The following is a 25,458-nucleotide window of genomic DNA, read 5'->3' on the forward strand; positions in this document are numbered from 1 at the left end:
CCCATGAGGCACAGGGTCAAGACTGATTTACATACGGCCATGTCTGAACTGGGGTGGTGTGGGGAGCAAAATAACGATGGATTAAACCCGGATCTGTGACTGGGGGTGAATGTTTTGCCATTGTGCAACATTCCGTCCATCAATTGTTGTTTTTGCATTTGTCACCCCAAGTGAGACGGGTATGCTCAGACGTGAGTCCCGTGCTCTCCATGCCCCTCAAATCAAGCTATCCTTGTTGATGAAGGCTGATAGCCAGAAACCGGGCCTTGGATGCTTTATTTCCGGTCCAGAGAAGACATGGCTTGGCAGTTCGGGCTGGACTGTTCCCATGAGGCACACGGTCAAGACTGATTTGCATATAGCCATGTCTGAACTGGGGTGGTGTGGTGAGCAAAATAACAATGGATTAAACCCAGATCTGTGACGGAGGTGAATGTTTTGCCATTGTGCAACATTCCGTCCATCAATTGTTCTTGATTTTGTCACCCCGAGTGGGACGGGTATGCTCAGACGTGAGTCCCGTGCTCTCCATGCCACTGGAATCAAGCTATCCCGGCTGATGAAGGCTGATAGTCAGAAACCGGTCCTAGGATGCTTGATCCAGTCCAGAGAAGACATGGCTTAGCAGTTTGGACTGGACTGTTTCCATGAGGCACAGAGTCAAGACTGATTTGCATAGGGCCATGTCTGAACTGGGGTGGTGTGGTGAGCAAAATAACGATGGATTAAACCCAGATCTGTGACTGGGGGTGAATGTTTTGCCATTGTGCAACATTCCGTCCATCAATTGTTGTTTTTGCATTTGTCACCCCGAGTGGGACGGGTATGCTCAGACGTGAGTCCTGTGCTCTCCATGCTACTGGAATCAAGCTATCCTGGCTGATGAAGGCTGATCGCCAGAAACCGGTCCTAGGCTGCTTGATTCCGGTCCAGAGAAGACATGGTTTGGCAGTTCAGGGTGGACTGTTCCCATGAGGCACAGGGTCGAGAATGATTTGCATATGGCAATGTCTGAACTGGGTTGGTGTGGTGAGCAAAATAACAATGGATTAAACCCAGATCTGTGAATGGAGGGTAAATGTTTTGCCATTGTGCAACATTCCGGCGATCAATTTGTTGTTTTTGCATTTGTCACCCCGAGTGGGACGGGTATGCTCAGACGTGAGTCCCGTGCTCTCCATGCCACTGGAATCAAGCTATCCTGGCTGATGAAGGCTGATAGCCAGAAACCGGTCCTAGGATGCTTGATTCTGGTCCAGAGAAGACATGGCTTGGCAGTTCAGGCTGGACTGTTCCCATGAGGCACAGGGTCAAGACTGATTTGCATATGGCCATGTCTGAACTGGGGTGCTGTGGTGAGCAAAATAACGAAGGATTAAACCCAGATCAGACACTGGGGGTGAATGTTTTGCCATTGTGCAACATACCGTCCATCAATTGTTGTTTTTGCATTTGAAGTGCACAGGAGCCCAGCCTTCCTGGTCCTGGCTCATGACTAACTACAGGGGTATGCAGCCCTTTGTGTGGAGGCAGGACACAACATTTTCAAGTGTAAGTGAGGCTGTGCAGGGCTCCTTCCTCCCATCCTGCTAGTGACAGCCCATCCAAAGATACCTTATATTGCTATTGAATGTGGCTGTCTAGGATGAATGCACAATGCCCAACTGTCAACTACACCAAGTCATGTAATCAGGAGACAGGCTGCAGGCACCAAATGGCAAATGCAGGAAAATGCCAAATTTTAATTTAAAACCGACTTCACCATATATTAGGATTTTTAATTACAATTCCAAACACACCAAAATTGAACTGGTTATCTATTCCATTTGGAAATTACAGCTTATTAAATGTAATAAGGTAACTCCAATGTCATCATAGTGGAGAGATAGGCTTTGCAGTAGTGAAACACTAATTTTAGAGTTTTTCACTACCAGGACATTTAAACCTAAAAGCACATGTCCCACATTTTAAATACATTTCACCCTGCCCTCGGGGCTATCCAGGGCCTCCTCTAAGGGTAACTTATATGCATTAAAAAGTAAGGTTCAGGGGCGTGGCTTGGCGCCGAACGAGATGGCGTCTCCTGGGTGAAGCTCCTCGGTGAGGTCTGAGGATTCCACACATTTCACCTTCCACGGAGCGATGCTGGTGGCAGTGGCAGACAGCGGAGCAAGTGGGAAGCATCATGTAATCTTCGGAGCCCCTTCATGATTTTCAGCAAGTGTTTTATACTTTGTTATATGTTCTTGAATTTGCGGCCGCGTTTTATCGCGGCCGCCATTTTGTTTCAGTATTTTTACCGCGATTGCGGTTTTTCGTTTCACTGGAGCTAAGATCCCCTTAAGCAAGGGCAGTGGATGAGGAGTATTTTCCAAGCCTCTTATCACCTCTGGGGCCTCCTTAAGGAGTAAAACGACCACCTTTTTTTCTCAACACATCGCAATTGCGGCCTCGTTTTGCCACGGCCGCCATTTTGTTTTTTCCTGCGATTTCGTTTATTCTGATATGGGAGTTATGCCCACTCTCTAAGCGGCTTGTTTGTTGCAGACATGTCTCATAAGATGTGGTAGACTTTGATGTATCCCACGAATAGAGGACATAATAAATGCACAGAAAGTATAACATATTGACTTGTGGTCGACATAACATCTCCTGGCTGCCTGCTCATTGGAGGTTCTGTGAAGATTGCCCCTAACAAACAGTTTGAGTTTGAGTCTGAGTTTGCCTTACTTGTAACATTCCTCAACAGTTTCCAAGTGCATAATGGTGAAAAGCCCTTTTTCATAATTCTCTTTTCTTGGTGCTTGTTAACCCTCATTATTTACTTGCAATTCTAAACTTCAAAGGAGGCTCAGTTATCGCTTATGGGCATACTCGAAAATCTTTCCGCTCAGTCTACTAAGAAACAGGTCTTTATAAAAAATTCAAGACTTTTTTCTGAACTCTCTAAGCTTGGGGACTCCCTGATGTCCACATCTGGTAGTTTGACCACAGCGACAATGGATCCTTCTGGAGCGCCTGATAAATCAGTAACTAAACGTCTTAAAAAAGACCCCACCTCGCCTCTCAAGTCCACTTCGCCTGTATTTCTGGAAATGCTGCTTGAGGAGATTAGAGCTCTTCGACCCTTTATGGAAGAGATGAACACCAAGTTGCAGGTCTTGACAGATAATTGGTCTCAACTTGACACAAGGGTCTCTGCAGTCGAACATACTGTTTCCTCCCTACAAGAAACATGTGTGAATGTCTCTCAATTACACTCTCAGGTCTCTATGCTTCAGAAACAGGTTGAGGACTTGGAAAATCGTAGTAGAAGGAACAACCTACGTATTTATGGACTAGGTGAGGGTCTTGAGGGATCTGACTCACTTGCTTTCTTCAAGTCATTTCTCCCTAAACTGCTTCATATGCCTGAAGGAAATGTGTTTAACATTCAACGAGCTCACAGGTTAGGTCGCCTTCCGTCTCATGCCTCACCATCACAAAGACCGAGAGGACTCATCTTAAACTTCTTGGAATATACGGACTTGTTGAGAGTCCTATCAGCAGTCAAAGTTTCTCAGAGAATTACTTGGTCGGGCTCGTCTTTATTCTTCGCACAGGATTACGCTAAAACCACTGCTAATAGAAGCAAGGCCTTTCTTAATATGAGATCTGAACTCCGTTCCATAGGAGCTCGATATGGCCTTTTTCACCCATGTCTCTTCAGGGTTACGTATAACAATAAAACAACAACGTATGACGATCAGATAAGACTTCAAAGTTTCATAAACTCCGGCAGGATGGATGTTGTGGAGTCTTCAGGGCCCTCTTCTTCATTTAATACTTGAGTAGCTGTTTTTTTTCTCTTTTTTTTCCCTTACAGGTTGTTCAGTGTTGGATGTTCTCCTCACAAGTTTTCTAATACTCCAGTTTTGAATTTTTCTAGTCCTTTGCTAAGTTTATTGTTTTGTTTAAGTTCCTTGGTTGTTATTCGGTTTAATATTACTATCTGTTCTCACTTGTTCTTGTTGGCGCTAATGTTTATTCTAATCTTTGTATTATTTATTCGTCTCCATAGCTGTATGATCCTTGTAACGTGGTTTCCTCCCGCTCTTCCGTTCGGCTGATCCCGATGTGTTGCTTTCTCCATGTGGTTCCATCCTACCTCCCCGTGTTTCCCTGAACATTCCCTTTGTAGGTATGTTGTCTTTCGGTATTTCTTTGCTTTTGTTTTATTTGTTTTTTGGATTATGATCTTTTTGTCTCTTTTGTTCTCTTTTCACATAGTCTCTTCATTTATTTCTTCTTATGTAACCACTCTACATTTTCATTTCCATGTTCGTCCTACAATATCTATTTTATCTATTCCCTTTTCCTTTCTTCATATTCCTTTTATGCTCTTGTTTTCTCTTGTTGTTATTGTCTGTTCTTATCCTGATTTGTGGATATCTATTTCTTCTTCCCTTTTTAGTCTTCAATTTACAGTATCCTCTTGCTTCATTCTGTTCTTCAAACTTACTTTGCAATCTCACTTTGACAGAGTAGGCTGTTGTTTCTTGAATCCAAATCCTTTTCGTATCCTTTTCTGCTTCTACTTCTCTACTTTCTACATCTATGAGTGTCCTAAATCTGTCTTCTTTTCTCCTCTTTTTTATGTATCCTTTAATGTTTTACAATTTCTTGACATTGTATCAGATTCATGCACTGTTAATTTGTATCGTTCTTCTAATGGTTCTCTTTATCCTATGGAACTGGTTTATTATTTCTTGCTGTATTTGACATTCCACTTTAACAATTCATGTCTCTTAAGTTAGTTTCATGGAACATTAGGGGTCTAAATTCCCCTATCAAGAGACAAAGAGTTTTGTCACACTTGGCTAAACTAAATGCTGATATTGTGTGTCTACAGGAGACCCACCTTACTGATACTGAATCTCTCAAACTGAAAAGGGGTTGGGTGGGTGAGGCTTATTTTTCCCCGGGTGATGGCAAAAGAAATGGTGTGGTGATTTTATGTCGCAAATCTGTACCAGTTACATTTGTTTCGCAGGAATCAGATGATAATGGGAGGTGGCTTGTTGTTAAACTTTCATTAAAAGGTGTTTTAGTTTCTCTTCTTAATGTATATGCACCTACAGGTGGAGACGCATCCTTTTGGCCTTCTTTGGCGAAACACATTTCTCAACACATGGAAGATAATTTTATTCGGGCCGGGGATTGTAACCAGGTGCTTGACCCCTTTTTAGATAGAAATTCAAGAGTGTCCTTTGTACCTAACAAAATACATAAATCTTTTACCCACACGATACATCAACACAAATTGTTAGACGCTTGGCGTCTCTGTAACCCGACCACCAGAGAATATTCTTTCTATTCCCCGACCCATCACACTCAGTCAAGAATAGATTATGTTTTTGTATCTCATAACATTTCACAATCCCTCGTGCATGCCGAAATTGTCCCTATTCTCTTATCAGATCATGCACCGGTCTCCATTGGTTTTTGATATATTACCCAGGTCCAACTCTCCCAGAAGATGGCGTTTTAATAACGCACCAAAGCTTTTGTTTCATTCTCCACAGACTATTTTGACAGGAATTGTACCGACTCCATGACTCCAGTAGTCATTTGGGATGCATTCAAAGCATCAGCTAGAGGTTTTTTTTTTTATTTCGTGGCAAATAAACGAAAAATTGCACGTAAGAAAACTACAGATCTTCTCAAAGTTATTAAGGATTTAGAACAATCATATTACACATCAAACTCAGAAGCATGTTAAAAGTCCCTCATCAGTGCCAAGTTAGAATTCAACAAAAAGTCCACAGAAGATGCCTCACTTTATTTATTAAAACCTAGCGCAAAATGTTATGGCGGTAAAAACAAAGCAGGGAACATTTTGGCCAATTACTTAAAAATTCGACAAAACAAACTAAATATTGAATCTATATTTGATGACCACTCGGTTTTAAAATGTAAAGATACTGAAATTCTACACGAATTCTCCCTTTTTTATAAATCTTTATACTCGGCAGAAACTAAACCTACAGATCATTTGCTATCGCAATTCTTCTCAAACATCCAACAATCTCAACATATCCCTTTGGATCATTCCCCTTTAGAGTCAAACATTTCCCAACATGAGCTTTTAAAAGCCCTCCAGACTCTCAAAAAAGATAAAGCTCCGTGTCTGGATGCCTTTACTGTAGAATTTTATTCCCATTTTTCTACACTTTTATTGCCCAAATTATACTCCCTTATACATTTCTTTTCTACCTCCAAAAGCTCTTCTGGATCCTTTTCTGAAGCTCATATATGTCTTATCCCCAAAGAAGGTAAAAACCTTCATTATTCAATATTGTAAAAATGACAGACCTATTTCGTTGGTCAATATTGGCTTTGTCAAAGGGCGAGTCATTACAGACAATACACGACTCTTTTTTGATATTTTATCTAAATCATCACATTTTGATTATCCTCTTGCGGCAATTGCATTAGATGACGAAAAGGCTTTTGACAGAGTTGAGTGGAAATATTTATTTCACACCCTTCAATGGTTTGGTTTTGGCCCTAATTTTATTAATTTAGTGTCTCTTCGTTATAACAAACCTTGTGCAGCAATTTGCGCTAATGGCTTGATTTCTTCCTTTTTCGATCTAGGCAGAGGGGTTCGCCAGGGATGCCCCCTTTCTCCTTTTCTTTTTAACTTGGCCTTAGAGCCATTCTTATCCAAATTGTGTCAAAACCCAGCCATTTACGGATTCCAAACACCGAATGTTCATATCAAACTTGCTGCCTATGCCGATGATATTCTCCTTTTTTGTCTAAATCAAAAGAGTCAATTCCAGCCTTCTTAGCGGAGTTGAAATCTTTTTCAAGTATCTCTGGTTATAAGTTAAATAATGATAAGTGTGAAATATTGCCGTTAACAAAACATACTTTTAATTCACAATTTCAAGCTTCTCAATTTAAATGGAGTCCAAAGCAAATTAAATATTTAGGTTTATACTTTACACCCTCAATTGTGGAAACGGTTTCACTGTGCATGCATAAGTGCCTCCACAAGATCACAGAATTGACTTCTAAGTGGCACCCCCTTTACTTGTCTTGGTGGGGTCGCTTGGACACTATAAAAATGTTGTTGCCACCTATAGTCTTATATACTATTTTGAATATCCCAATTCCTATCACTTTTAAATTAATAAAAAAAATTAACTCCATTTTAACCTCTTTTTTATGGAATAATAAGAAATCTAGAATGTCTTTATTGAAACTAATTCGTCCAAAAACAGAAGGTGGAGTTAACTTTCCAGATTTTCAGGCTTATCATAAAGCCTTCTTATTGTGTCAGGCCTCTATGTGGTTACTTGATTCTTTAGATGATTCTCATCTCTGGACTTCAATTGAACGTCAGTTTATATCTCCTTATTCATTTCATGAGTACCTTTCCTTTTCGCGTAACCCTCAATCCATTTCCACTCCTATATTGAAGTATACTTCCAAACTACTCTATTTATCTGTCCGTTCTACTCTTGAGTCTAAGGATTCCTTTTTGAATTCCACTATTTGGCACAACAAAGATTTATTGATCTGCAACAGATCCATATATTGGAGGACTTGGAGAGATAGGGGTTTGATATGGATTCACCAATTATTCTTGAATTCAGACTTTTTATCTTTTGATTCGCTCAGGCAGACATTTAACTTACCAGCTCTTTTATTTAAAAATACAACACGCTTAGGCGAGTTGTAATGGCAGTTTATTCCCTCCTCCCTGACACGTCACCTACTCCCACTGCGTCAGGAACTTCTTCACGACTATACCCCTTGCTGCTATCTATTCCCAAAGCCTCTACTATTTATAAACATCTGCAAGGCATTGACATTGATAGACAAAAAACAAAACTTGAAGCTGCTTTGGAGGAAGACTTTGGGTATGTTGGTCACTCCTACTTTGGAAAGGCACCTGGTCCAAACTACGTAAAACTTCTACGGCAGCTACCACTACTCAAACATTATTCTATATTTATAATGGGCTTTTATTTACACCTGCCGTTCTATGTAAGCATTTTTCAACCACCCCGGATACATGTTGGACCTGCTCTTCCTCTAATGCTGACCTGTTTCATATGTTATTCCTTTGTCCACAGGTATAAAATTTTTGGAACAAAGTATGGTTACAGATGAACTTGATATATGGTACTTCATTTCCTTTTTCTGTTGTTCATATTTTTTTGGGTAGTCTTTCCTCTATTTGTGATAAGGTTTCTCTTAATGTCAAAATTATCAATTTGTTACTAGCACTTGCCTTCCAACAAATTACTATTAATTGGAAAGATTTTTCGAAGATTTCACACAGAGCTTGGTGGTACACTGTTTGTCATAATCATAGGTTGGACACTTCCTTTGTATTCCCGCCTCAAATGGCTATGAAACGTGTTGACTTGTGGTCTCCTGTCACAACATTTATTGACAATAGTGCCAAAACATATTCTTGGCCAAGGCCGTCTCAACAAGAGGTTCCCAAACCACCCTGATATCCCTTATATCTCCATATGTTTCTGTCATATTTTTTACAGTGCATATATAGTTAATTTCATATGTATTGTTTTTCTCTCATATTGTATCTTATATTCCTTATTCAATTTCTTCATTTCTAAGTATCGTGATTGCAATTTGATATTGTACATTTATAGCATGTACTTTGTATGATTACCTGATTTTCTTTTCAATAAAATTATTTAAACTATAAAAAAAAAAAGAGTAAGTTTCATGCTTGGCAAAAGGTTTATTTTGCCAGGTCAAATTGGCAGTGTAAAACTGCACACAGAGGCTGCAATCGCAGGCCTGAGACCTGTTTAATGTGCTACTTGAGTGGGTTGCACTATCAGTGCTACAAGCCCTCTAGTAGCATTTAATTTACAGATCCTGGGCACAGGTAGTTCAACTTTACTAAGGGCTTACAAGTAAAATAAATATGCTAAATGGGTTTAGGCCAATCCTACCATTGTTTACAGAGAGAGCACAAGCATTTTAGCAAAAGTTAGCAAACAGTGGTAAAATGCACAGAGTGCTGAGGCCAGAAGAAACAAAGTCAGCAAAACAGGAGGTCTGAAAGTAAAATCTTAGGGGGAAACTATGCTAAGGAGGCCAGGTCTATGGCACATCTACAACAAATTCAATACTAGTGGCAACATAAACTGAATACCTGTCAGGGTATAAAATGTAAGCAGTTTGAGAGTTGATTGGAATATTTTCATTTGAGGGTAAACCATGAAGCTTTGACCCAAAGCCATAAAAACAAAACCTTGCTGAAAGGAGATTTTGTAACTTGCAGTGATTGAACCTCAATTCAAGAATCAATTTGATATGTTGTACCTGCAACAAGAATGCAATTTTGGCATCATCTTCATAATCTGCCTCTGATTTTTTTAGCTGTTTGAGGAGCAATCTGTAGTTTGAAAGGTCTTCTCTTCGACGCGCTCGATTGTTCAACTTGTTGCACTGACGACACCTATCTACAGTGCGCGCATTAATCGACAGGGTGAATTCTGTGGAGGGTAAGTAGCTTTTGCAGCCGGGACAGTAGTAAATGTTTTTGGATAGCATTGCTGGGTCTTGAGGCACCTGTAAAAAAACAGGAATAAAAGACATGCTCAAAGACAAAATTGACCGGTAGTTGAAGTGTTTAGGTTTCACTAACATTTGGTACTTTTAATATCAACACTATACTTGAATATCATTTTATAATGTTTACAAGAGTCAAACTGAAATGTCAAGCCTGTTCCTGTTAGTGCCATATTACATATAGCTGTACTAATATCCTTATTTCATGAACAAGAACAAGGAGCAGCAATGTTCATCAGCAGAGCTTCGCTGAACAGAGGGCATGATGAATCAATCAAGGAGGCCGACTAGCAGAGCCAATCACTGCGCCTACGCACCCAGGGTAAATACTCTGTCTCTTCCAGAAACAAGGAACTGAATCGAGCATGGCATCAATGGGCATTCTGTTTCACCTACATTTAATAACTAATATCAACTATTATCAACTTAGCTACAAACATTTAAATATTTAACATATTGCCTAAAAACACAGAAATTTTAATTTTACGTGAAAATTATTGTGTTTTTTTAACGCTGCAAAAATACAGTGTTGCTCTGATATTTTTTTTCAGAAGTGTAGATAAGCAAATCCTTTCTAAAGGTATTATTGTCCTAGGTTATACTTTCCGGGCAGCCCCACGTCCCTCTTGTGTGCCGTTGGTACAATGTACCTCAGGCAATGCTGGTAGAGGAACACATATGTAGGAAACAGAAGGTGCCACAAAACAACAGCAGACTATCCTGTGTTCTGTTTTGAGAGACTTCATTAGAAGCTGGCACACAAGTGATTCTGGGCCTACTTGTCACCCCAGTGTCGTCCCAGTCTGAATAGTGCCCCTGTGATTACCAAAATGGTTTAATGCACATTGTAAGCTAGCACACTGAACAAATATCAGACAAAATCAATGTGCATTTATGCACAAGTGTTCACATCCAAACCCAATAAACCACTATACGGGAAAGTTTACAAACTGATAGGTAACTTGATAAATACTTTATTATGCAAATCACAGGCAGAACCAAGTTATAATCTCTGGTTTCCTGTCCAACTATTCACATTACAACCCTGCCCATACTAACTTCATAGCAACCATAGGTTTGGTGACGGCAATGTGTTCATAGCTGAAGTAAGTCCCTCTGAGGTCTCAGAACCTTATCATACTAGTCCTTCTTAATCAGTACATTTCTTCCAGTGGATCAACTAAATGTATCACAAATTCCAGAGAATCCAACTGATGCTATTTAACAGATGTCTGTGCAACTATAGGACAGTGATCAATACCTATCTGTAATTATTCGCTGAAAACAAAATATATTTACCTTAAGCAGCCTTGCCACCTCGGGGTTAAACATCGGCGTTTTGATGTATTGCAGGAAGAGTGTCGATATCCTTTTCCGAAGTCCTTCCAGGTTGGAATCTTGGACTCCTCTCATCAGAAGATCTGCCTCTCTGTCGATCAATTCAACTATTTCCTGGGTCAATTTACAATCGTGTTCCTACATGAAGACAAAATGTGAAAAATAAGTATGGGCTCAAACTTAATGACCAGATCTCAAAGTGTTTTATACAGATTTGAATCACAGTTCTACACAGCCACATATTCTTCTGAAGATTTTAGAAATATCCAATCAAAGCACAACTAATGCAAGCACACTGACTCTCTTGCACTGTGGTATACAAGTAGAACGCTTAATTTCAAACATGAATTTACGGATATGCCTCTTAATTGCACCAATCCAAGCAATACGTCAACATGAAATGCATTGTATTGCACAGTTCCATTAATAAAATCATATGTTCAATTATATTCATTTGAATCAATTGTATGATTAGATCAGTGCTCTTATTCCAGGCATAATTTTCTCAATATTATTAATAACTAACACCCTTTACCAGACACAAAGATGCATGCACTGGCATGGGTAATTTCACTAGGCTAATTGCAGCATGGACGTTGTAGGGCTCTGGCACTCTTTACTAGGCCTGTTACTGCCTGCATCAAGTGTGGCCAATATTATTAGCTCAAATGATGCATGGGAAGTGTGGGGCCACTGATGCATGCAACTCATTATGGGACAGGAGCTGGAGGATCTTTTATTGCAGCGTTTACTGGAAACAACAAACACACAAAAATGACCAGACCTATTGCATTTGATGTTGCTTCCTTACATACGTGTCTTATATTTTTCAAGTCTTCTAGGTAGTAGGTCTTTGGGGGCAGAGAGTTTGAAGAAGACAATTAAAATAAATGATATCTGAAAGCATTCTTCAAAATGAGCATGTTAGCTCTCCCGTATTCCACGGGCTCCTCCTCTACTTAATGGGACCAGCTGTGCGGACGCGCCGTTAGCATTGCACAGACCTTTATGCGGCTGGGGGGCGAGCAATATTGTCACTGTTAACTGTTGAATCTGTGGATTGTGATAACCATTCTGGTCATTTTAAATTTTTTAACGGGTACATTGCACTTTCGTTCAGTGAGACACCGGAGACGCTATTTTTGTTAGCGCTCTAGCGTTCCACAGGTTCTTCCTCTACTTAATGGGACCAACTGTGCAGACTTGCGGTTAGCGTCGCACAGACATTTATGCGGCAGGGGGCCAAGCAATATTGTCACTGTTAACTGTTGAATCTGTGAATTGTGGTAACTAGCCTGGTTTTTTGTTTTTGTTTTTTTTTTAAACTCTTTATTCAAGACTGATTACAACAAGGTAACACTTTTACGTATTAATACATGTGTCTTCCATCAGTCTCATTTTCATCTTTTCCCCCCAACTAAGAGCCAAAGAAACAAAACATCTTATCTGTCGTCATCGTGCTTACATTCCTCCCTGCAACATGTGAGGCTGACTAATAGTTTATGCATGACTACGGATAATGTCCAACATTCTCGTGTTCGTGTGTAGTATTGACATGTCCTTTCAGCTCCACTATGGGTAGAGCCTGCATTAGTCCTTCAGCTCCACTAAACATATCAAAGAAAAAACAACTCTTACCCCTCCCATCCCTCCCCAACAGTCCCACCCAATCCCTCCCTCGTCTCCTGGTCATAGTGAAATAACTGTAGTATAGTGCCTCCTGATTCATGATGCAACCATGTAGATCGTAACTTAGGTATACCCGTGTTCTGTACGCTGCCTTGGGCATCATAATTACTTGTCCCTCCAGAACTATCCTGGTTATTTTATATTTTTGAACGGGCACATTGCACTTTGGTTCGGTGAGACACCGGGAGACGCAATTTTGTTTGCACTCCAGTGTTCCACGGGCTCCTCCTGTACCTGCCAAGTGGTGCCTATTTCAAGTTTTGGGCCTCTGCGCGTTGTTCCTGAACTAGAAAGAAGCAAGAAAACCTGTCTCCGATACCATTAGCGGCACCGCTGAGACGCAGCAACGTGCACAGAGGCCAGGGTCATCGCTCCTTTAGTGCATGACGCACATCCAGGCCTGCACCTCAGTTCGAACACCCTTCAATGCTTGCCGACGCCTGCAGTTATCAGCATTTCCCAATGCCAGCGCTCGCACCGCCATCACCAGCACTTGCATCCTGTTATTGCGATGCTGATAACCAGTTTATCCCTCCTTACGAGCAAGAAACCCTAATGGTGAGGAAAAGCAACATCTTGGAAAAATGGACAATACAGTAACAATATATCCCATTGGGGGTTTTACCACACCCAAGCACAAGGCCACTCAGAATAGATGTGATGCAAAGAGGTGCAACTGTCAGACTCAACTGATAAACATGATCTCATGTGAATTCACAATATAACAGATCTGAAATTGTCAGACTTCATTAGTGCTGTCCTGGACCTTTCTATATACCTGGGATATTTCAATGGCTTTAAACAAGGATCACAGTCTGTACCTAAGACAAACCAGTATATTGATCATTCTATACATAAATGTATGTGTATATATATTTATAAAAGATATATATGCAGGAAATTCTATCCTGCATGCAAGAAGTGCACATCCTAGGCATTTGATACGGAGCATCCCCTATGGGGAGTATTTAAGAATACGCAGAATCTGCAGCTCCAAAAACGATCTAATACAATGCAAGAAAGAAGCAACAGAGCTATTCATTACTCGGGGTTATCATATTGCCGATTTACACAAAGCTATCCAAAAAGCAAATGCACAGACAAGAGAGGCCAGTCTATCGGTTAAAAAGGATATCAGTACACCCACCACTGCTACCTTTATGAATGTTGGGGAGACTCCGCAAGAGATTAGGCTCCTCACAACATATAGCAAGAAAGAAAAGGCAAATTAGGCAAATCATCAACACTCATTGGCCTATAGTGTTAACTGAGCTCACACTAAATCAGATTCTCCCATAAAAACCATCATTAACATTGAGGCGATCACCCTCAATGAGGGATGCACTAGTGTTGAGCAGTCCTGAGATCACCCCAGCTCTCACTTGGTTGACAGGATCCTTCAAATGCAGCTCACGCAGCGCTTGCAAATTTGGAGTAAACAGGACTGCACTCAGTACGAACCATGTTAAAATTAGAGGTCTTTCCACTCGGACTGACCACGCAGTATACGTATTGGAATGTCCGTGTGGGCACAAGTACGTGGGGAGCATTAAACTCTATGTTTATAATAGAATCCTACAGCATCTGAGAACGGCGGTAAATTCTGACCACGCTTCGTTATTTTTTAGCCCCCGTGTGGGCCAAGTCCCGGGCGCATGCAAATCGTAATTGCGGAGGCCCAGGCAGGCCCCGCAGCCCCGGGGACCGTCACCCCGGGACTTTCATTAAATATTTGCGGGGGGCAACACCAAAGCGTTTTATATATTTTCACCTTTTCGTTGTTCAACTGACGCTTCCGTGTCGGCCGCCCAAATGACACCAAGACGTCTAGGTGTGGAGGATAAGGCATCATATTAAAAAAACAGAAGTAGAATCTGAAGTATATATGACTACACAAGATTATTTGTCGGTATACCTGCTCGTCATTAGCTATTCGAGATGCACTTTTCTACCTAGACAATATAGATAACAACCATATAGAATCTCTGGTACACAGAGACATTTTTAACTGGAGATCCGGATGGACTCCGGTTTTGGAACGCAAGCTTATTTGCTTTACATTATCATCCTGAACTAATATTGCTTTACTGGTTTTATGTCCCCTGGGAATTGAAAGCTAGATATCTGGAAAGGTCCTGAGGAAGGTGGTCCTAACGTCTTGATTCCACCGAAACGCGCATCGACCTTGTGTTGAGCCTCGTGTCCTGCACTGTGATTCCGTTTGTGGCAGGGGCTTTCTCTTGTCACAGATTACTCAACTGTTTACGGATACTGGATGTTTGTAGTTGGTATGAGAGTGGATGAGTTGGTGTGATTGAAGTATGATTGTACTTATTAAATCTAATCCAGGGGTGTTTGTTTGTGTGTATTTTTTCTACAAATTGGTTCTGATTATGTATTATGTATGTAATCTTTTGGATTTGAAGAATCACTGACTAAAAGAAATGTGTTTGTGATTTTACAAACCAAGATAAAGAATGTATAAATGTGTTTTTATAGAAAAAAATATAAGGAAAATAATAACTCAAAAAAGAAAAGTTTTTAATAAAATAAAACAATGAGATGAAAAAAGAAAAGAAATGCTTTGACAAAGTAAAATAACAATGAGATGATTGTAGTTGTCACTGTTGTGTTTTGATGTTTACTGAAATGCATATGAACAATGTCTAATGAGAATGTATAACGGTCTGTGAGGGAAATATATAGTATTGTGCTCTTTTGCAAGCTGCATTTTTCCACATATTTGTAATTTTATAACTGGATGCACGATGGTTGCCAGTTTATGTGTATTTGAATAAGGCAGTAATGGCTAAAGTGTAAAGCCAATGTTGAAGGGTAAAGACTTCATCACTTCACTGGGAAAAAAGCCAAGCCAGATTTGATAGATTTGATCTGTTTATTATGAAACGTTCAGAAAAAGCCAATAGGCTTTGTCTACTGCCTTTGAAAAGTATGTGTTAAAGACAAAAGGCTTTTGAGAATGGATTGTTATTACACTGTGCGAAAGCTGTAGAAAGGTATTTTGTCACATAGACTCTAGGAGATTACTAGAGTGCGCAATGGTTTTAGTGGTGGTTGCCCACCTGAACAAACCATGGACACAGAAAATATTGACAACAATAGTTCTTGGTAAGCTCTCTTAGGAGAGATAGCATTTTGCTTTGCCAACTGTAATTTTGTATACATTTGTACTTTTATGATACAAGTTGGAAGGTTGCCTTGTGGAACGCTTATGATAAGTACAATGGGCTTCAGATGGTTATGTTGGCAAGCCAGTGATAAAGGCAATATGCCTGACTGTTTATTATGAAAAGTTATAATAAAGGCAGTAGGCCTCACATATTGATAGCGAAAAGTATATGTTAAAGTCAGTAGGCATTTAACGATGGATTGTTAAATTACTGTGAATTACAGCCGGCAGATAGTTCTTTTGTTTATTTCATAGACTCTCAAAGATTACCTTAGGCAAGGAGCTGGTTACCCCCTCTGGCAAACCATGAGTATAGAAGATTTGCACTGTAAGAAGACTTGTTATGCCCTGTTAGGAGAGATAGTATTTTCCTTTGCCAACTGGAATTTGGTATACATTAGCAATTTTATGACTGTATGCCTTGTTGGAAAGCTTACGCTAGGTACAGTAGCCAGAGGGCAATGGTGGCAAACCAATGATAACAGCTAAAGGCTTGATTGGTGTGCAGGGAAATGTCATACCAGATACCATATGTCTAGCCTGTTTGTTATGAAAAGTTCATACAAAGGCAGTAGACCTGGCTGATATATTGTGAAAAATGTAGATTAAAGCCAATAGGCATCTAATAGAGGATTGTGATCACATTATATTCAGGGCTGCAGAAAGCTATTTAATCACATATATTCCCACAGAATGCCATAGTAGGCAAGTACTTTGGTCTTGGTCTCCCACTCTGACAAACCCTGGGAGTAGAATTTCACTGTGAAGATTGTTGTTAGGCCCTATTGAGAGATGTTGTATATTGTTCTGCCTACTCTAATTTAGTACATATTTTTAATTTTATAAATGTTTGCCAGCATATGCGCACTTCAGAAGACTTGGGTTGTACACATTGTCAAGTGATTGGTAAGGCTAGAAGCTTTATCGATTCACTAGGAAAAGCTATATCAGATTCTTAGGTGTGATCTGTCTATAATGAAAAATTATAATAAAAGCAAGTAGGATTTACTTACTTATTGTGAAAGCATGTGTTAACGGTAACAAGCTTTTAGGGCTGGATTGTTATAACACTATGATAAAGCCCATAGGCAGGTACTTTGATACATGAAATATTGCAGATTACTGAAGAAGACAATGTTGTTTGTGTTGGTGACCCAACTGAACAAACTATGATGGTTGACTATTTGCACTATGGTAGTCCTTATTAGGCTGTATTGGTAGGGATTGTATATTGTTTTGACAATTATATTTGTACATATGTGTAATTTTTTGTACAATATACCTAATGGTTGCCTTGTAGGAAGTCAAATGAAACAACATAGTAGGTCTGAGTTGGTTATGGCGACAAGCCCTTGATATAGGTTATAAGCCTGATTGTTCATAATAAAAACCTATGACAAAGGTGGTAGGCCTGACATGTTGGTTGTGAAAAGCAAATGATAAAATTAAAAGGTATTTAAAGATAGATTGTTATTACTCTGTATATTAAAGCCTACAAGTAGTTGTTTTGTTAAATGGAATCTCACAGATTACTATTGTAGGAAAGGGTTTTGGTGTTGGTTGCCTCCTCTGACAAAATGTGGGTAAAGATTTGTCAGAATCGTTTTTAGACCCTCTCAGAAGAGCTACTATTTTGCTTTACCAACTGAAATGTTGCAAATTATAGAATTTTTTGACTGTGTGCCTGATGTTTGCTTGTGTGAATGCTTTCGCTCAGTGAAAGAGCCTTCAGTTGGTTACGGTGATAAGCCATTAATAACAAATACAGGTCTAATTGGTTCACTAGAAAACAATAGTTATGTTGCCATAACTCTGCTCGGCTTATTATGAAAAGTTATGATAAACAAATTAGGCCTGACAGATTGATTGTGAAAGGCATATTTTAAAATCAATAGGCATTTAAGGGTGGAGTTTTAGTTCTCTGTATTAAAACCTACAGATAGGTATTTATTACATGAAATACAGCAGATTTCTTTTGTAAGGAGTACGTTTTGCATTGGTTACTGACTGAAAAACCCTAGAGGGAGAAAATGTGCACTGTAATAATTCTTGCTGGAATCTCTTTTTAGCATTCTGCCAGGATTTTGTAATAAGAAATGATGTAAATAATACATCCATCCATACATATAAATATATATGCACATAAATACATACAGGACCTTTGGGTCTGTTTTTTGTGCCATTAGTCTGTCTGGTTGTCATTTACACTTATTTCCATCCATGATAAAGGCTGCACTGGGTCTGTTTTTGGCACCATTAGTCTGTCTGATTGCCATTTACACTTATTACCATTCATGATAAAGGCTGCACAGGGTAACAGTTCAGCTCGCATCATGCATTGGTTCTCATTTCCCATGAATGGCAGCATTTTCTAATAATGTGTATGCAACCACAGGAAAATGAGTGTGCCTCAGAATTAGGGCTGGTCGGCCAGTCCTTTAGTTTTGAATTTTCTCCTTTAATAACCTCCCTTTCATGGCTTTGCTTCTCTTTTTATTTTAATGTTTTAAGAGGATCCTGCAGCTCTCCAGGAAGTGCCAAAGTGTCTCTTGCTTGCTACTCATTTCGCCGTCACTGTGCCTTAACACAGGCGGCCACTTCCTCTGAACAAGGAGACCATTGTGTAATGCAGTTGTCCATAGTGTATGATTGTTTTACCATTCCAAGGTGGCTAACACATTGATTCTAAATGTGCGGCTGTGCTTGAACTTAAAAATAATACGCTATCGACAGTACATGTGCATGACGAGCACCCTCTGGTATGTTTAGCTTTGCTATAGCAAGTATATGCCTTATATCCTTTTAATTTATCTTGCATATGTTGTTGAGCTTGTGTGGGTTTATTGTGATTGTGTCAAAGGGTGGATGCAAGAATGATCAAGTGGATTAGTGAATGGATATATGAGTGCAAGGATGTGTGACAGAGTGCATGTAATTTACTAATGATGATTGCTGCAACGTGTTTATCAACTGCCTTGTTATATTGTAAGTTGGCAGGTGTTTACATAGCATTTGAATAATATATATTATTATTATCATTATAAATATAACTATTATATGTAAACTGGAAAAGACAAAAGTGTAAGAAACTAGAAAGTAAGTGGAGGCATAATTATTTTTTTAAAGCTAAAAGCTTGTATTATGAGGAGTGCATTACCCGATCAGGCAACAAGGCCAAAGAAATCTTTGCAATTGTCAAGAGTTTTATGTCCCCTAAAGCTGAGAGGTTTGCCAAAATGGCCTCGCAGGAATAGTGCGATGAATTGGCTGGTTACCTTACCGACAAGATCAAATATATTCAAGCTACCTTTGGTGTTGCTGACAGACAGAGGTGGGTGGTAGACTTCTCTATTTTAAAGGACCCTGCCCCACAACACAAATTAGTGATCTTTGAAGTCATCTCTTTAAAAGATTCCCTTGTGGCACTAAAAACTCTCAAATCTTGCTCTCCTAATGATCCTTGTCCGACAAAACTGCTTGAAGCTGCAGCAGACATCATCAATCCTGTAATTAACACACTAATCAATCTATCTTTATCCTCACCCAGGGATCCTTTGGCATGGATCAGGCCATGATTATTCCTTTGCTTAACAAACCGGCACTGCCCTCCAATTACTGTCCTATCTCGCTTCTCCCCGCAGTGGCTAGAATCCTTGAAAAGCAGGTTAACATCCAATTGTGTCCAGTTTTGTTGACAGATTTGAACTTCTCCACCTGGCTCAATCAGGCTTCAGAGCTATGCACAGCACAGAAACGGCGCTAACTGAAATATCTGAAGCTATATGGGGGGTTCTAGATGCAGCGGCAGGGCAGCCCTGGTCTTTCTGGACCTATCGAGGTGGTTGATACGGTTCCCCATGTTTTGTTTTTGACCTGTCTTCTGGACCTTGGCGTGGACGGATCAGGCTGGAATTGGCTTAAATCTTACCTGGTGGACAGAGGTGTGCAGACAGAATATCGAATAAAAAAATACTGAGTTGCAAAAATATTGAGTAAAAAATATTGTGGTTCAGAAAAATCGACAGCAAGAATATCGTGGTCAAGAATTTCGACTTAAAGTGAATAATATCGACTTTAAAAATATTAGTATGTATTTTAGTATTAATTTTATATATGTGTGATTTATTTTTTTGTATAGGATTGTTTGTATTTTTATTTTTTGTGTTAAATGTTTAGTTGTTATTCATTGTTTTTCATCAGAATTTTGCGTTTTATGTTACATAGCGGGTCGTGGGTTTATAGGGGAATAGGATGGGAAGTAATTTAATTATGTTAAATTAATTGATAAATGTGTATTTATTAATATTTGTTTAATTGAGAGTTTATAGTTTTAAATGTATAAAGTAATCTATTATTAATTATTTAATGATTAGTAGTGAATTATTAGAATTGATTAATTGGTCATTAATTATGGTAATTGTGTAATTAATTTTAGGTGGGTGTTGTGTTTATAGGTGTAAAAGGTGGGAAGTAATTTATTTTTGATTTATGAAATAATAATTGGTTGTTAATTAGTTTTTATTAATTACATGGTAATTATTTTATGGTAATTGTGTCATTAATTTTAGGTTTGTGTTGTGGTGTTTATAGGTGTAAAGGGTGGGAAGTAATTTAGTTTTAATGTATGAACAAATAATTGGTTGTTAATTATGTTTAATTAATTAATTGGTAAATAATTATGGTAATTGTGTAATTCATTTTAGATATGCGTTTTGGGGTTTATAGGGGTAAAGGGTGTTAAGTAGTTTATTTCTTTTTTATTATTAATGTTTTGTTAATTGATATTAATTAAATTAATTAAAATGTTATGATGGTAATTGTGTAATTAATTTTAGGTGCGTGTTGTGGTATTTATAGGAGTAAAGGGTGGGAAGTAATTTGTGTTTTATTATTTAATATATAGTTGTTAATTTTAATTAATTGATATTTCTTTGGGTAATTATTTTTTGTGTGTGTTGTTTTTACTTTTAATGGGGTAAAGGGTGGGTATTAAATACATTTTAATTGCTTTATTATTAGTTGTCAATACTAATAGTTTTTATTTAAAAATATCTTTTAATTGTGTTTTATTATTTTATAGTTTAATTAGTTTGTTAGTATGTTTATTAGTTTTTTTTATTAATACTATTTATTTCAATGATTATTAATTATGATAATTATGGAAGTAAATGTAACTAAAAATGTTGAAATGTTTTGTTTTTGGTGGGGTGTTATAGGGTAGGAAATAAAATAAATACATTTATGTATTGATTACGTTTTTGTTTGTAAATATTTTCTAAGAATTTAAAATGTATTTATTATTTTATTTTATATAATGTTTGTAGGACTTTATTATATGTAATTAATATTTTAATATGTTTTCCTTTTATATATTTAATATATTTTATTTTTCATTTTTTAAATATTGTTTATTTATTTTAATTTGTAATATATATTTTTCTAACTGGTTGAGTGTGAATAGTAATTTATGTCCCTCCACTAACACTTTCCCTAATGTTGCACTCACTGGAGTGGGAATAGTAATTTTTACCTCTCTGCTAACCAGCCCTTTCTCTACTGTTGCACTCACTGGAGTGGGATTAGTTAATTTTACCCCTCCGCTATACAACACTTTCCCTACTGTTGCACTCACTGGAGTTGGAATAGTAATTTCTTACTCCTCTGCTATCCAACACTATCCCTACTGTTGCACTCACTGGAGTGGGAATACTTAATTTTACCCCTCCACTATCCAACACTTTTCCTACCGTTTCACTCACTGGAGAGGAATTAGTTAATTTTACCCCTCCGCTATCCAACAATTTCCCTACTGTTGCACTCAGTGGAGTGGGGATAGTAATTTTTACCCTTCTGCTATCCAACACTTTCCCTACTGTTGCACTCACCTGAGTGTGACTAGTAGATTGTACCCCTTCGCTATACAACACTTTCCCTACTTTTGCACTCACTGGAGTTGGAATAGAAATTTTTATCCCTTTGCTATCCAACACTTTCTCCACTGTTGCACTCACTGGAGTGTGAATAGTAATTTTTACCACTCCGCTATCCAACATCTTCCCTACTGTTGCACTCACTGGAGTGGGAATAAAGAGTTTTACCCCTCCGCTATCCAACACTTATCCTACTGTTGCATTTAGTGGAGTGGGAATAGTCATTTTTAACCCTCCGCTATCCAACACTTTCCCTACTGTTGCACTCTTAGGAGTGGGAATAGTAATTTTTAACCCTCCGCTATCCAACACTTTCCTTACCGTTGCACTCTTTGGAGTGGGAATAGTAATTTTTACCCCTCCATTATCGAATATTTTCCTTATTAGAGCATTCTTTGGATTGGGAATAGTAATTTTTGCTCCTTTGCTATCTAACACTTTCACTACTGTTGCTCTCAGTGGAGTAGGAATAGTAATATTTACCCCTCTGCTATCCAATACTTTCATTACTAATGCACCCATTGGAGTTGGAATAGTAAATTTAATTCCTCCGCTATCCAACACTTACCCATACTGTTGCACTCACTGGAGTGGGAATAGTTATTTTTTACCCTTTTGCTATCCAACATTTTCCCTACTGTTGCATTGATTGTATTTTGAAATGTAAGTTTAAATATTTTTTAATAGTTTACTGTGTTAATTTATTATATATTTTTGTTTTTTAAGATTTTAAATCATTAACACATATTTTTTTTATATTACTTTAAACTTTTAACATAAATTAGAAATAATGGTTTATTAATTGTTTTAAAGTAAATGTAAGTGTATAAATTATTATGTCTGTGTGTTTATCTTTTTTATTAAGTTTATTTGATTGACAAACTGTAACAATACTTTATAGCACTGAATACACTGCTGTGGTAGATACACATAGAGGTCTTTCCGTATTTGAAGGTGTTGCTTGCATTCCATACCATGGGGCAATGGTGGTGTTGTAAACTGTAATTCCAGGTACTGGGATGTGCTTAAATGTCGCAGTCCTTAACCCCTTCGCTGCGGCGGCTATTCCTCCGCAGCGCTAAGGGGGAGGCGGGGCCGTGCGGCGATCCCGTGCTCGTGACGGAACTGCTCCGTCACGGCCCTCAGGTGAGCTGTGCTTGTGACGGAACGGTTCCGTCACGGACCCACCCGCCCATTAGAACGTCAGCGCAGGCGCGGAATTCGCGCCGCGCAGGCGCGGTGAGCGGGCCGTGACGGAACCGTTCCGTCACCAGCACAGCCCACCCGAGGCTCGTGACGGAACGGTTCCGTCACGAGCATGGGAGGGGTTAACAAACACTCGTAAAGGAGACCCACATGCACAGGGCTTGCTTTTTGAAGTGAGGCAAGTATCTGTCACCTCTTTAAAAGAGGAGTGTCTCTGGAAAACCTGTTGAAAGCCACATTCATTTAGAAAATAATTTAAAACTGTTTCTTTTTACGTATACATCCACAGATTGCAAGCTGCCACAAAAATTCTCCTCCAGCTATATTCCTTAAAATCCTGCATCAAAAATAGCCCCTAAATTAAACTTTTACTTTTCCTCTCCCTATTTATTTTGAATGCACCTTTCCTTCCACCTCATGCATGCCTTTTCTGTATGAAGACTAAGCTAACTGGTTTGCCTCTGTGTCTCAATCTCTTATTTTTCAACCATGTGCTCATAACCTAACAATATCTATAAATTCCAGCCTGTTTTTGCCTCTCACATAGCCACCTCTAAGGATCACAACTAAGTAATTAATGCACCACAAAGAAACTGGAGTAAATGCATGCAATGGTTTCCTTTAGCCTGCAAGATGTACCCCAAATCCAATGGACTGACCCTTAACTTTGGGCTCCAGGATAGTGGGCTACTCACCATACAGCACTTCAACACTGCATCAGAAGTAGTAAGTGCTATATAAATGCAATTTCAATTCAATACAGTTCAATGTATGAGAACCAATTGAGTACCTAAACCCATCATTGACACAAAATGGCACTTTCATTTATATGTTCGACTTATAGGCATTGTAAATGCTTGGTTAACAATTGATATACAAAACAGTGATCATTGGAATGCTTGAATTAATCTCAGCCACAGGTAATCACTTGGGCCGCATCCCAATCCATAGTTATTTTGCACACCATCCCACCTTAGTATGGACCCAGCTATATGCAATTCAGTCTTGACTGTGCTTCTCCAGGGAACAGTCCAGCCCAAACTGCCAAGCCAGGTTCTCCCTGAACCAAAACACAAGCAAAACAGGATGGTTTTGTCTTAGTTATGGGTTCAACAGCAGGGCACATCTTGGTCCCAGAGACACAGTGTGCACAGGACTCACGTTTGGGAATAATTGTTCCACTTAGGGCAACGTAATAAATATAAAAATCAGTGATGGATGGAATGCTTGAATTAATAATTAATCTCAGCTACTGGTAATCATTCAGGCAGCATCCCAATCCATTGTTATTTTGCACACCATGCCACCTCAGTTTGGACTCAGCTATATGCAAATCATTCTTGACTCCGCTCCAATAGGAACAATCCAGCCCGAACTACCAAGCCAGGTTCTGCCTGAACTGAAACACAAGCAACACAGCAATGGTTTTGCCCTGGTTAGGGGCTCATCACCCGGGTATAGCTTGGTTCCAGTGACACAGTCTGCTTGGGACCCACGTCTAGTTCAGCAGTTAATAAGAACAGCCAAAAATCGAGAGTGCAGCATTTAGTCAGATCTAGATATTATGAAAGCACTTTGAAAAGCTGAGCTATAATCTGTGCTACTTTCCCCATTTTTTCTAACCCTGTCTTTGCGGGGAGAAGCACTGCTCAACCCCACTCAAGAGCATCTATCTTGTTTACTTCATACAATTGCACAGTGCAACATGGGGTTCATGTCAACATTTCTGCCGGATCTGGTTTTAATATTTGGTCTGTCCCGGTCTCCCTCGACCTGGGAGGATCTCTAGAGAAGTGCCTTTGCCACAAGAATCCACTTAATCCTACTCAACAGGCAACACCAGGTGGGGGCCCAGGATCTGGCCATGGAATGAATCTCTTTCCTCTCGAACAAATCTTAAATTATCATTCTACCTCCATTTGTTTCCTGCCTCCAAACCACTACCTTTTTGAGTCCTTCAAAGGTTCTTTCTTTCACCCATACTATCATACATTCATACCATACCACAGCCTGGTCCACTCCGAGGCATAACTTGTATCAATTAAACTGATCATCCCAAAATCCAGTGAAAAATCAAAAGGCCAGCCCTTTTGAGCTCCGACAGCCGGGGCAGATGCTTGCAGAAGTGGACTGCTGCATGACTCTTACTGCTTTCAGCTAAATGCACAAACAAAAAAGATCTTCCACTATAGTAACATATTTTGCCAAGCTGGAAATCGACGTTAGGCTCACCCACCATACCTGCCTTTGTAGATCAGTGAAAAAAATTGTCTTCCTCCTTCACTCCGACATCCTAAATCAATCAAGTTGTCAAAATGCCATTCTCCCACCTCAAAGCACTGAGCTGCCTTTCCAACTATCTAACTGCCTGAGACATATTTGAGCCTCAAAGACGTGAAACCACTGAAATTCACGTTACAGTTTGGAACGCATGCAACACATGCACTAAGTAACTCACGGTTGCCCGCCATGCTGTTCTTGAGCCAACAATTTTTGTGT

At 39.2% G+C, this 25,458-nt stretch overlaps 1 protein-coding gene across 5 annotated transcripts in view; it reads right to left on the minus strand.

Moving 5' to 3' along the window:
- The window catches only part of IQUB (IQ motif and ubiquitin domain containing), a 431,014-nt gene that overhangs the window by 16,541 nt on the left and 389,015 nt on the right, over positions 1-25,458 (minus strand). For all 5 annotated transcript variants that reach the window (XM_078680839.1, XM_078680866.1, XM_078680849.1 and 2 more), the window contains 2 exons: positions 10,906-11,082; positions 9,358-9,606 (listed from right to left, as the gene is read on the minus strand). In XM_078680839.1, the coding sequence (XP_078536965.1) occupies positions 9,358-9,606; positions 10,906-11,082 (426 nt within the window). The remainder of the gene's footprint in view (positions 1-9,357; positions 9,607-10,905; positions 11,083-25,458) is intronic.

Source organism: Lissotriton helveticus, chromosome 1_1 (genome assembly GCF_964261635.1).
Source record: "Lissotriton helveticus chromosome 1_1, aLisHel1.1, whole genome shotgun sequence".
Lineage (NCBI taxonomy): Eukaryota > Metazoa > Chordata > Amphibia > Caudata > Salamandridae > Lissotriton > Lissotriton helveticus.